General features: G+C 44.1%; 1 protein-coding gene across 1 annotated transcript in view; it reads left to right on the top strand.

The window, feature by feature from the left end:
• Positions 1 to 1,042: 1,042 nt before the first annotated feature.
• LOC124774801 (trypsin-3-like) overlaps positions 1,043 to 12,732 on the top strand; it is a 70,984-nt gene continuing 59,294 nt past the window's right edge. Inside the window, exon 1 of the mRNA XM_047249514.1 lies at positions 1,043 to 1,088. Coding sequence (XP_047105470.1) covers positions 1,043 to 1,088 — 46 coding nt within the window. The remainder of the gene's footprint in view (positions 1,089 to 12,732) is intronic.

Genomic DNA, 12,732 nt, shown 5'->3' with positions numbered 1-12,732 from the left:
ATAAGGGGAGAAGGAGAGTGAAGGGGCAGGAGGAGATGGACAGTTGGGGGCGGAGACGTACAGATAGAAGGGATGAGGGATATGGACAGAGAAAGAGAAGGAGGAGGTGGACTTCTCGTCCTAACGATAAACTTAAGGCTTATTACTTAAAAGTTAAATTGAAAATTTTACTAAGAGACAGTCGATTTCTTGTTGGGATGAATGAAAACCAGGGCAATGTCGGTACTCAGCTAGTAGGTTGATATAAACCAGTTTTCAACCACAGTCGGAACTGGGGATCTAACGATTAAGCGTGGCCGGCTCTGTGATAGAGCGGTTCTAGGCGCTTCAGTCCGGAACCACGCGGCTGCTACGGTCGCAGGTCCGAATCCTGCGTCGGCAGGAATGTGTGTGATGTCTTTAAGTTAGTTAGGGTTAAGTAGTTCTAATTCTAGGGAACTGATGGCCTCAGATGTTAAGTCCTGTAGTACGTAGAGCCGTTTGAACCATTTGATAAAGCGTGGGATGGAATCACGATCGGACCACGGTTTTTCAGTCTGAGTTTTAACTTCTCAAAGATGCTAGAAAGGAAGACGAGATAAGAAAAATTTCAAATAGTTTAAACCTTCTAGCCAATTTAAATACAGCTATTTAGATTGTTAAAGAAAATACCTTCTTTGTTGTATTGTCACAGCATATGACGCTACTACTCTAGCAGAATTTCAGGTGTGAGAACAGCATGAATAGCTGCTGCTACAAGGAAATGAATATACAGGGAGAATGGGAACATTGAAGTCCTGTGTCCAGATTAATTTTTCAATAAGCAGTATAAAGGTGGAAGACAGAGTAATTAGTAGATACTTTCAAGATAAGTTGCACCAGCTAACAAGAGATTATATAAATCATGACATGAATTACAGAGTGTACAAGTGGTGTGTCATCAGAAAGATACGAAGTTACGCAGAAGATAAGGTTGCCACGGGTAATTCTGAAATTGCAGCAAAACTTAGTGTATAAAAGGGGAATTCATCTGATGTCTTGTCAGAGCGAAGTGTTGACGAAAATGAAGAGCTTCCTGATTTGTATTATCTTGGGAGCGACGGCCTCAGGTAAGTGGGTTTTACGGTCGATTTTCTGCTTTAGAATAAGGTTTACCTCACACAACCGCTGAATTTTTGCTGATGAAGTTCTTAGCTTGGCTTCGACACAGATGAAACAAGTTAAGAAAGGGATTCGAGCTGTTAGAGTGTCAGCATAGCTTGAAACTTAGGTAGTATAAGGGGCAGTCAAATGAAAACAATACGGAAGGAAAAAAAGTTTGTAAAGTGTTAACTGTTTTAAAAGTTATCGCCCGACCACATGTTGCCAATGCTGTTTGGAGTACGCTGCGGAGGTTTCGCTGGAAAGCCCTTACACATCCTCCACATGGTCCTGATCTCTCCCTATGTGATTTACATATTTTTAGAGCCCTGAAGAGAGTCATTTGTGCCCGTCGATTTGCTTTGAACGAAAAAGTGCACGCATGGGTACAATCATTGTTCCGCAGGCAACAGCAAACTTTTTCCGTGAAGACAATGACCCACTTGTGTATTGTTTAATGTATACTGAACCGCGGACCTAGAAACGATGGAGAGGCTTCGTCGCGCCATAGCTCTCAGTTGTTCACAACCCAACAAGAGGCCACAGCAGTCCACCCACCCCACCGCAGCCCCACACGGAACCCAGGGTTATTGTGCGGTGCGGCCCCCAGTGGACCCCCCTGGGAACGTCTCATACCATACGAGTGTACCCCAAATTCTTGTGTGGTATAGTAATATCATGTACGCTTACTTGGAGACAGTGTGTGCGTAGCAATCGCCGGCATAGTGTAACTGAGGCGGAATAAGGCGAACCAGCCCACATTCGCCGAGGCAGATGGAAAACCTGCTTAAAAACCATCCACAGGCTGGCTGGCACACCTGACCTCGACATGAATCCGCAGGGCGGATTCGTGCCGGGGACCCGGCACGCTTTCACGCTAGGGAGGCAGCGCGTTAGACCGTGCAGCTAGCCGGGTGATGACCTACTTACCTCACAATGGGACAAATGTGTTAACAGTTACGGAGATTACGTTTGAAATAATAAAGAGTTTACTTACATTTTTCACCTGACTCGTTTTCATTTGACTACCCCGTATACTAGACAACAGAAAAATCTACTTTGAAAAGCAGTAACCGGTGACTAGCTAGGGTAATTACAATGAAGAATGCGGGTACAGACTGCAAAAGCGCATACGGGAAATGTCTATTGTAATGCTGCTGTTATTAAATAACTTGTCATTATCACTGTCTTGCTAGTTAAAGTAGAATTGAAGAAAACTTCGACACTCAGAACTTGGAAACTCAAACTGTAAAGTAATATTACAATTTATGATACCTGAAAAGGCATGTATCAAGACCACAGAGGAGCAGACGGCGACAGAGACGAGAAATGGTGTCACAACATTTGAAACGTGTTGAAACGCGATGGTGTTTATGATGTGATGTGATGGAGACAGTTCTTCATTATGTTGGTCATTGACGCTGAGTACGCAGCTAACTTGTTTGGTGTTGTTACTCCAGTGTTCAAATGGTTCAAATGACTCTGAGCACTATGGGACTTAACATCTGAGGTCATCGGTCCCCTAGAACTTAGAACTACTTAAACCTAACTAACCTAAGGACATCACACACATCCATGCCCAAGGCAGGATTCGGACCTGCGTCCGTAGCGGTCACGCGGTTCCGGACTGAAGCGCCTAGTACCACTCGGCCACCGCGGCCGGCTACTGCCGTGTCATCTATGACCGCACCGTGGCGCACAGCGTTTCGGGGCCAGGAATCAGATGGCGTTCAGCTGGCGGCCGACAGGCAGTAGCACCACAGCCGCAATAGAAAGCAAGCTTAACCACCCCTGAGCCGCTTCAACGTTAACACCGGCAACGCCGGCCGCCGTACACAGGGAAAATAGCTCCTTACCGACTACAGGCGAATCACGCCATACTACTCTACAGCGGGCTCACCGGGGGTCTGTTCACTCCTGCATGCCCCGACTAGCTAAAAGCGCACGCTCCGCCACGAACAGCATTGCGCACTTAGACGCAGCGCTTGTAACTGCAGACATATACAGAGTCGAAGTGACAGTGATGAATGATAGTGATAGGGACTCAGTGCACAATTCCGGCTGACAGTGTTTCTTTTCAGATCTTGCGTGAACTTCAGTTGAGAGATTAAACTTGTTTTTCCACTAACGCTTCCAGTCTTTGCTGTTCCGCGCTTTACGGATACAAGTTACCAGGCCTGGTGGGGTATATGAGGCGTGGACAGCCTACGATGTTGAGGGATCACTTCGAAGAAGGCTGAGATGCTGCGTACTCTAGTGATACAGCGTTGTCAGTACCTGAAAATGATTCAATGCCGCCTGCAGCTGTCGTTCTTCCTTTTATTCTTTGTACGATTGCGCACGTTCGGTCTTAAACGATTATCAATTGTCCTATTAAATAGAGGCAATATAAATCCCCTGTATCCGCAGTCAATTAAGTGTTAGACATAGTAAGAAGTTCGACCTTACTTCACACCCAATTATCGATAGCACATTACACTGAGGTGACAAAGTTCATGGAACACCTCCTCATATCGTGTTGGATCTGCTTTTTCCACACATAACTCACTAACTAGATGTAGCATGGGCTCAAAAAGTCGTTGGAAGTCACCTGCGTAAATACTAAGCCATGCTGCCTCTACAGTCGTCCATAATTGCGAAACTGTTGCCGGTGCAGAATTTTTTGCTCGAACTGAATTCTCTGTTAGGTCCGGTAAATTTTCACCGAGACTCATTTTTGCCGGGCGATCTGGGTGGCCAAACCATTCGCTCTAATTTTCCAGAATGTTCTTCAAATCGGTGACATGGCGCACTGCCAAGCATAAAAATTCAATCTTTGTTTGGGAACATGAAGTCCACGAATCACTGCAAATGGTCTCCAAAAAGACAAAAATAACCATAGCAGCCAACGATCGGTTGAGCTGGACCAGAGAATCAGTCCTCTCAATATAAACGCTGCCCACGCCACGATGATACCACCACCAGCTTCCACAGTGCCTTCTTGACAACTTTCATCCAAGGCTTCGTGGGATCTGCGCCACACTCTAACCCTAGCAACTGAAATCTGGACTCATATTACCAGGCCACGGTTTTCCCCGTCTAGGGCCAACCCGATATGGTCACAAGCCCAAGGAAGGCGATGCACTCGTGTCGGTCACTTGCTACCACAGCCCAATAATGCCAACTTTCACCGCGCTGTCGTAACGGATACGTTCTTCGTACGTCCCACGTTGATTTCTGCGGTTATTTCACGCAATGCTGCTTGTCTGTTAACACTAACAACTCTACGTAAACACCACTGCTCTCGGTCGTTAAGCGCAGGCTGTCGGGCACTGCGTTGTCCTTGGTGAGTGGTAACGCCTGAAATGTGGTATTCTCGGCTCGCTCTTGAGACTGTGGATTTCCGAAATGGGATGTCCGATGCGTGTAGCTCCTGCTACTAATATACGTTCCAAATCTCTTAATTCCGGCCGTGTGGTCATTCACACGTCGGAATCTTTTCACATGAATCACCTGAGTACAAATGACAGCTCCACCGATGCACTGGCCTTTTTTCCTTATGTATGCGATACTACCGCCATCTCCATATGTGCATATCCCTATCCCGTGGCTCTTTGTCACTTGTATGGCATACAAGTCTCTGTCTCTGTGCTTATTATTTTAAATATCGTCCACCGTCACTGCACTTATGTATGCAGGTGGCATAGTCATCATAAAATTGAATGGAGTAGCTCCGTTAGTATGTTTGCGCCTTACAGTTTTCAAAATTATACCAGTGCCCCAAATTTTTAAGTGAATACTGTTAAAGATTTGTAAACCTTTGTTTTTAACATTGCACATCTTTACATGTCTGTACAGTTTTTTTTTCTCAGCTTAGTCACCCAGATGACGAACACATTTCTCCTATCGAGTGACCAGTTTGTTGATACCGTCACTGTAGAATGTCTGACTTTGTTGTCGGAGCCACAACCTCACCTGTGCTTGCACCTCTTCAGCACTACCAAACTGAAGTCCTCGAAGTTGTTCTTCAAGTTTTAGAAAAAGATGAAAATCGGATGGCGCCATGTCGGGACTTCGTGGGGGATGATCGACGTCAGGGAAGCCAAGCGTCGGACTTTTTCATATGTTGCAGCGCCCGTGTGTGTTTTGGACTCGTCGTGCTGATGGAGAGGGTACGCATGTGTGGTCGAGCTCATAGAATTCGAAACACAATTACAGCACTCCATTTCTCACACAGCGGCATAGTTAAGTTATACACGTCCATGTTACACACTACAATTCTCAGACCTCTAGCAGCAGAGGGCTTCAGATACGTGGTCATAAAGAACAAAGCTGTAGAGAGTTTGTGCTGTGTGAAAAACTTTAAGATTCTTGACATAAAAATGGCGGATGCATTACTTTTTAGCATGCTCTTGTATATCACACGTATCATCGCACTTAGCATACACGTACGGCCGCACTACATCTAATGTTGGCATGGGGCTACTGATATAGTGTTATCAGGATCTTGTGTTGAAGTACACACAGACGTATCAAGAAGACGTACAAATACGAAGCGCTCGAGTGTTTTGATTCACGTGTACTGAAGAGTGATAAAACAGGTTCAGTAAGGTTGCCTGACAACTAAAGTGAAGCACTCAAAAAGCATGGTCGGATGTTAATGTAACTTCGTACATGCCTACAACATCGGTGGGTATGTAAATGATTTAAATTGAAGTTCCCTATGACAGGCTGAACGACCACTAGGATGCATTAGTGCTGTTCGTATTTAGCGTTGTTACCAGACCTGGTGGGGTATATATGGCGTGAACAGCGTCAGATATGGAGCGACTACTGCGAAGGAGGCGGAGGTGCCGCATGCTCTTGCGACAGTGTTGTCAGGCCCGGGGAAGGGCCTCGCTGTGGGTCTCCGTATGGCCGTCTGGTATAATCGTGCAATATCCAGATACATGGCTCATTCGTAAGTGACAGTGGCCTGATGTTGGACGGAATGGCAACGTAGGGGCGAGCAAACTCGTTACCAAGTTTCCGGTCCACTACGTCTGACCACCACAAAGGAGCACCACCGTGTTATGCACCAGGCACATCTAAACCCTACAAAGCTTCGCATGCATTCCGAGACTCCTTGCAACATTTTGAGTCACTGAATTTTCTCATTGAAAGGGATCTGCATTAATTGTCAAACATCGTCCAAAAGCCAAGATCGCAAAAAATATATTTTTTATTGAAGACATCTAGTTTCACCAGAACTGAGTTTTATTCACGTGTCATCTTTTGCATGAGGTTCAAAGTAAAATGAACGTGTGTTATTACAAAAAATGTTTGTAACCTGAAGATGAGAGCTAAGACTGTTGAATGCGGTTGTCTCAAATAAAAAAAAAATATTTTGCGCAATATCATTAGCCGGAGACTAATTGCAGCCAGGCCAGGGAATTACTGTCCTAAGCGTAGTAAGATGCCGTTAATACCGCAACACACAAGGGTGCGATTCGAGAGACGCGATAACTGGAAGCATGGAATGCTGTTGAATGACGTCACATTGGCTTCGACGATGAATCACAGTTCTGCACTAGCAGGTTGACCGTCGTCAGTGGGTGTCGAGTGTGGCGGCGACCTTCAGAGAGCTCCTTTTCTTTCAGTGTTTCGGATATGCGCAGGGACACTACTCATGACATGGTGTGAAGAGCCATCGGGTACGACTTCAGGTCACGCCTGTTAGTGACTGCGGGAACTCTGACGGCGCAAAAGTACGGCGAGGACATCGTGCATCCTCATGTGGAACCTCGCATGCGACTGTGGTGCGGTACACTTATTCAAGAGGACAATACTTGTCCACACATGGCACGCTTCTCTATGAAGTGTCTGCGCGATGCAGAGGTATTTTCAAGGCCAGCAAGATCCCCAGATCTGATCCCGATCTAACATAGGTAGGACACACTCGGTCAACTCAATCCCATTCCCATTATCCCATGTATCAAAGATACTTAATGCAGCTGTGGGCCAGCTTGCCTGAGGAGAGGATACGATTACTACAGGGGATAGGCAAAATAATGTGAACACCTGCACTTACTTGGGAATGGTTTATTAATAAGGAGTTGGAGCCCCATTTGCCCGTAATAAAGCTGCGGTTCTTCTTGGAACAGTGGCATATAACGATTGTATAGTCTCCAGTGGAATGTTATGCCACTCTTCGATCAAAGCCTCTTCTAACGCCCGTAGTGACGAGGGAGGCGGAAATCTGCTCCGGAATCTGCATTCCAATACCGCCCACAAAGGACAAAGGTTCGATAATTTCAAGTTCGTGGACTGTGCTGGCCAGGGAATACACTGCAGTTCAGTTGCGTGGTCCTCATACCACGATTATACTGTCCTTCTTGGGTAAATGGGTGCATTATCGTCCTGAGATATGGCATCATTGTTGAGGAATGGAATTTGAATAATGGGGTGCACCTGATCACTTAAAATGTTCACATAATCGTTGGCTGTAATACGGCCTTTGAGAGTAATGATGGTACCAGAAGAACACCATAATACGGCTGCTCGAACCTTTACAATTCCACCTCCATGCTCAACCGCTGGAATCAAGAAACCAGGATTGTAGTTGTTCTTTTCTTTTTTTTTCGGCGTTCTCCAGACGTAAACCCAGCCAAATGTTGTAAATAACGAAACAGTTGACTCGTCGGGCCATATGACGTGTTTCCACTGATCAGCCGTCCAGGTTTCATGCTTCTGACACCATTTTTTAGGCTTCTTTGCATTGGTTGTCGTCACTAACGGTTTCGGTATATCAGTTCGGTATATCAGTTCGTCCATAAATATTCCGTTTATGAAGTTCTCGGTGGACAGTGTCGCTACATAAGAGGTCCCGAAGATGGCTTTCAGCTCTGCAGTTACTTTAACCGGCGTAGGTTTATGTTGTTTTCACACAATTCGTGTTAGCGTACGACAATCTCTGTCATTTACTTTTGATTTGTGCCCACTATTATCTTTACACGATGATGTTTTATGTAAGCTGTCAGGCCTGTTGAAACAGTTGCTTTTGAAAGGTTCAGTAAGTTGGCTGATACTTCAGCTAATCGGGCTCCCACAACCTGCCCTCTTTGAAACTCTTTTTAGGTATTTCATTGCACGTCGAGCTCGTCCTCTGAATGCAAATACGAAGTTTGCACTACTCGTAAACAACCTATACTGATGGCTAGTCAGTACTGAACACGCACAGTCCGTCCGCAGCTCGTGGTCGTGCGGTAGCGTTCTCGCTTCCCGCGCCCGGGTTCCCGGGTTCGATTCCCGACGGGGTCAGGGATTTTCTCTGCCTCGTGATGACTGGGTGTTCTGTAATGTCCTTAGGTTAGTTAGGTTTAAGTAGTTCTAAGTTCTAGGGGACTGATGACCATAGATGTTAAGTCCCATAGTGCTCAGGGCCATTTGAACCATTTGAACGCACAGTCCAGCAAGACACGAGCCTTACTTGCTTTGCTGACCATCAAACAAAACCACTCCGTTACTACCGCTGTTCACAATATTTTGCCTGTCCCCTATACATGACATCCTTCTCAACCGATTCAGTGTATGCATCCAGACCACAGGTGCAACGTGATCTCATACTGCAAAGTTCATCACAAATTTGATTCGATTTTGTAATCACTAAAATTACGTCACATGCCCTCTCAAACCTTGAAGTTTCGTTTCCTCCTGTTCTAGACACATTCCCTTCCTTGACAGTCAGCGTGTATACAGAAAAACTTCCTTTTAGGTGCTTCATTTTAATGTCAGGCAGTGTACATCAAATGCAATTTTCATTGTACAGCCACGTGATCCCTCCATAAGGAACGTTACACAAATGAGAATAAGTACCGTTCATCACATATAATTTTTGCCACGTTGATACCAAATTAAAATAGATTCGCGATAGCGGGAAACTTGTGTCACTCGACATATCAAACTCTCATAAAAAAATTACGCCAGCAGAAACTATTTAAAGCATTAAAACTTACCTCCTTAAGTATAAAAGAAACGTCTAGATAAGTTTATGAATAGTGCATCTACTAGAGTTCATAACTGCATACAACTATTTCTCGTTCTAGAACGAAATTTGTATCCAAGAGGATGGAGTGGTGTTGGGTTTTCTCTCGCAGGCACATTAGGTGACATGTTTATTAGTAATTTACTAGTAAAGATTTTTGTGAGTTCACTGGAAAACCGAGAAAATAGTTCTTTGTGGTAGGTGTGTCGACGACATATTAATCTTATTTTATTGTACAACAAATGAGTAGTATTAAACATTCACATTTCAGCAGGTTGTGTCATCAGATTAAATTCGCAGTGGAACCAGAGAAAATGAGAAAACGTCAGCTTTTCTTATCTCAAATTTTCGAATGTGAAATTTGAAGATACATTCGATATATTTCGTAGCCCCTCCACAACGTACGTTATTATTCACAGGTAGAACCGTCACCAGAGGGCACATAACATTGCATCAGCGTACTCTATGATTCATAGGATGCTGAATCTACCACTGGAAAAAAAAATGACTACAAATGCTGCGGAACATAGCTGTAAATAACGATTTTACTAAGTAGGTAGCTCACACGTTATTTAGAAAACCAACAAAATGCGTCTCAATCCCGTTACTTTGATTAGGGATACAGGGGAAAAGAAGGAACTCAAAATTTATATTTCTCCTTATATAGGCACTTTTTCCGATAAAATAGCTCGTTGCTTTAAGAATACGATTGTGAGAACCAGTCAGAGGAACGATAACAATTTGCAGAGTTTGTTGAGACACGCGCAACGTAAACCGGGGCTTTTCCCATGATACATAAAATTAACTGTGGAAATGATTTATGTTTTATATTGGTCAAAGAGAAAAGATGGTTCAAAGAACACACGACGATGACAGTAACTCCTTCACTTTGCTGCACATTTAAAAGGCTCCAAGCACAAAGAGCTTAGTATTAGTGAATCGTTGCGCGATCTGCATGAACGTAAAGTAACGAAAGTGGTGGAGGCAATAGAAATTTTTCTTAAAATAAGGATCTAAGTGAGGTAATTCAATGATTAGCCAACTGGACTCGAATTGGGGGAGGGGGGATAGGGGGGAGGGGGAGGGGGAAGGAGGAGGGGGGAAGGGGGGATGACGGTTCAAATTCAGATTTAGGCTTCCAGCGATTTCCCCAAATCGCTCCTGACAAATGCCGGAATGGTTGCCTTAAAAGAGAATGGAGATGTAGTTTCAAGATAAATGACGATGCAGATTACATGATACGAAATGCTTTAGAAGCACATAGGAGGATGTGAAGACTGATCGAGCTGATGCAGCTGAACATCGATCTGGAAAGAAAAAAATCCAAATAAATCAAAAAATACAGACAAATGGAGGAAAAATAGATCTATGGATCGAAAAATAACGTATTAATAAGAAAATGAAGCGTGGAAGCTCGAACACGGACGGTGAAGTTATCACACACGTTTACAAAACTTGGGAAGATTTTAATAACGGGGAAATTATCAAAATTTGTTAAACCTGCTGCCTTATTGTTTTGAACCTGTCAGGTATGAGTAACGTGATTTAAAAGGAGACGATACATATGTACTTAGCAGTTGTGAGTACAAGCTGAAATACAGAAAGGTGAAAACTGTTAAAAAAAAACTTTAAAGAAACCTTCCCTGTGACTCCACGCGACGTTCCAGGTCAATTGGGCGTCAGCAAAAATTGGTAGCTGAAATCAGACGTGTCATACCATCACCAGCTCTTACATGAATTCCATTTAAAGGAGATTGTATGTTCCCATCATTTTCATTAATCATAGGATAGATGACGTATTTCCTCCATGCTGATTCTTACAGCACACAAGTGCGCTGTTCCTTTGATAGTGAATTTTGTTCTTGCCAATCTGGCAATGTTGCTTAATAGGAAGGAAATATTCTCTTGAGAACGTCAATTGCATAACTTTCTGCTCGTCACCATGAGCAGTAGATCAACAAATTTAATTCCGTACTTCTTCACACGCGCTAAAACGCCAGGAGATATCCGTTGACATTCGACATCAAAATTTTAGTACTACTGTTTACAAATGATATTTTTAGTCATCAGACTGCTTTGAAGCGGCCCGCAGCGAATATCTCGCCTGCGCCAGCCTCTTCGTCTATGGTAACTCTTACACCCAACGTCCTCAATTATTTGTTGGATGTATTCCAGTCTCTTGATTCCTCTATAGATTTTTCCCTCTATTGATCCCTCTAAAACTAAACTAAACGCCGCCCGAACAGGTCATGGAAGGCCCAACGGAACAGGCCGGCCGCCGTGTCATCCCCAGCCCACAGGCATCACTGGATGCGAATATGGAGGGGCATGTGGCCAGTACACCGCTATCCGCTCTCCCGGCCGTATGTCAGTTTATGGGACCAGGGACGCTACTTGTCAATCAAGTAGCTTGTCAGTTTGCCTCACAGGGCTGATTGCTGCCCCTTTGCCAACAGCGCTCTGCAGACCGGATGGTCATCCATTCAAGTGCTAGCCCAGCCCGACAGCGCTTAACTTCGGTGACGGATCCCTCTAGCACCGCGGAGGTTATTTCCTGATGTCTTAACATATGTCCTATCATTATGTACCTTTCCCTTGTCGGTGTTTCTCGTGTCTTCCTATCTTCACGGATTCTTCGGAGAATCTCCACATTCAGTATCTCATCAGTACACTTAATTTTTAACATCATTTTATAGTACCACAACTAAAACGCTTCAGTTCTTCTCCAGTTTTAACGTAGTCCTTGATTCACTGCCATACGATGCAGTGCTCCAAACATACAGTCTCAGAAATTTCTTCCTCAAATTGTGCCTAAGTTCGATACTAGCAGACTTCTGTTGGCCAGAAATTCCCTCTTTACCTAAGCTAGTGCCAGTGTGCTTCTTATGTCCTTTCTACGTTGTTACGTGTTATTTTGCTACCAACGTGGCACTTCTTCACACACCAGCAATGTCATCAGCAAATTTTGTAATAAAGGGTTTGTTCAAGCTGCATTTTAACTTCCTTGCACCTATGTTTTTCAACTTACGTGACTGCCTCTTTTAGTAAAGCCAGTTCTCTCCAACTTAACTGCCTACTACCGTGTTTACTGTCTCAGTATTTACATACATGAAGAACTTCTAATTTGCCTCATCATTCCACAGTACCTCTGTATCTTATTTCTTTGCACATTGACGGTTCCCTAACATTCTCTTAAACTTCAGTCTATTGTTCGTCATTTCTGTTCTGATCAGAATCCCTGTGTAAGCTTTACAGTCAGTATCTGTTGTCGGAATCTGTGTTTCACGGCCTTTTTCTGGTATATCACCTCTTCTTCTGAGTATACACTATTATTAGCTGAAATTTATTGGGCAACCCATACTCTTCCACTATCATTGCTACTGCAAAGCCGTATTCTCCCGTTACTCCTTATGCTATTCCTTCGCCTAGCACCACATTTCAGACCCCTTTCATTATTAGACTATCTACTTTTACACACTGACTTACTAGTTCAATATCCTTACATATTTCGTATATCTTCTGCTGCACGTCGATAAGTACACCAGAACTCTTGCCTCTGGCGTTGGATTGCCGATTCTAATGAAAATCACACTATCACTGAGCTGTTTGTG

The sequence above is a fragment of the Schistocerca piceifrons genome, chromosome 1 (assembly GCF_021461385.2).
Source record: "Schistocerca piceifrons isolate TAMUIC-IGC-003096 chromosome 1, iqSchPice1.1, whole genome shotgun sequence".
NCBI lineage: Eukaryota > Metazoa > Arthropoda > Insecta > Orthoptera > Acrididae > Schistocerca > Schistocerca piceifrons.
The sequence above is the reverse complement of the archived record's forward strand: the minus strand, read 5'-3'. Positions and strand labels throughout refer to the sequence as shown.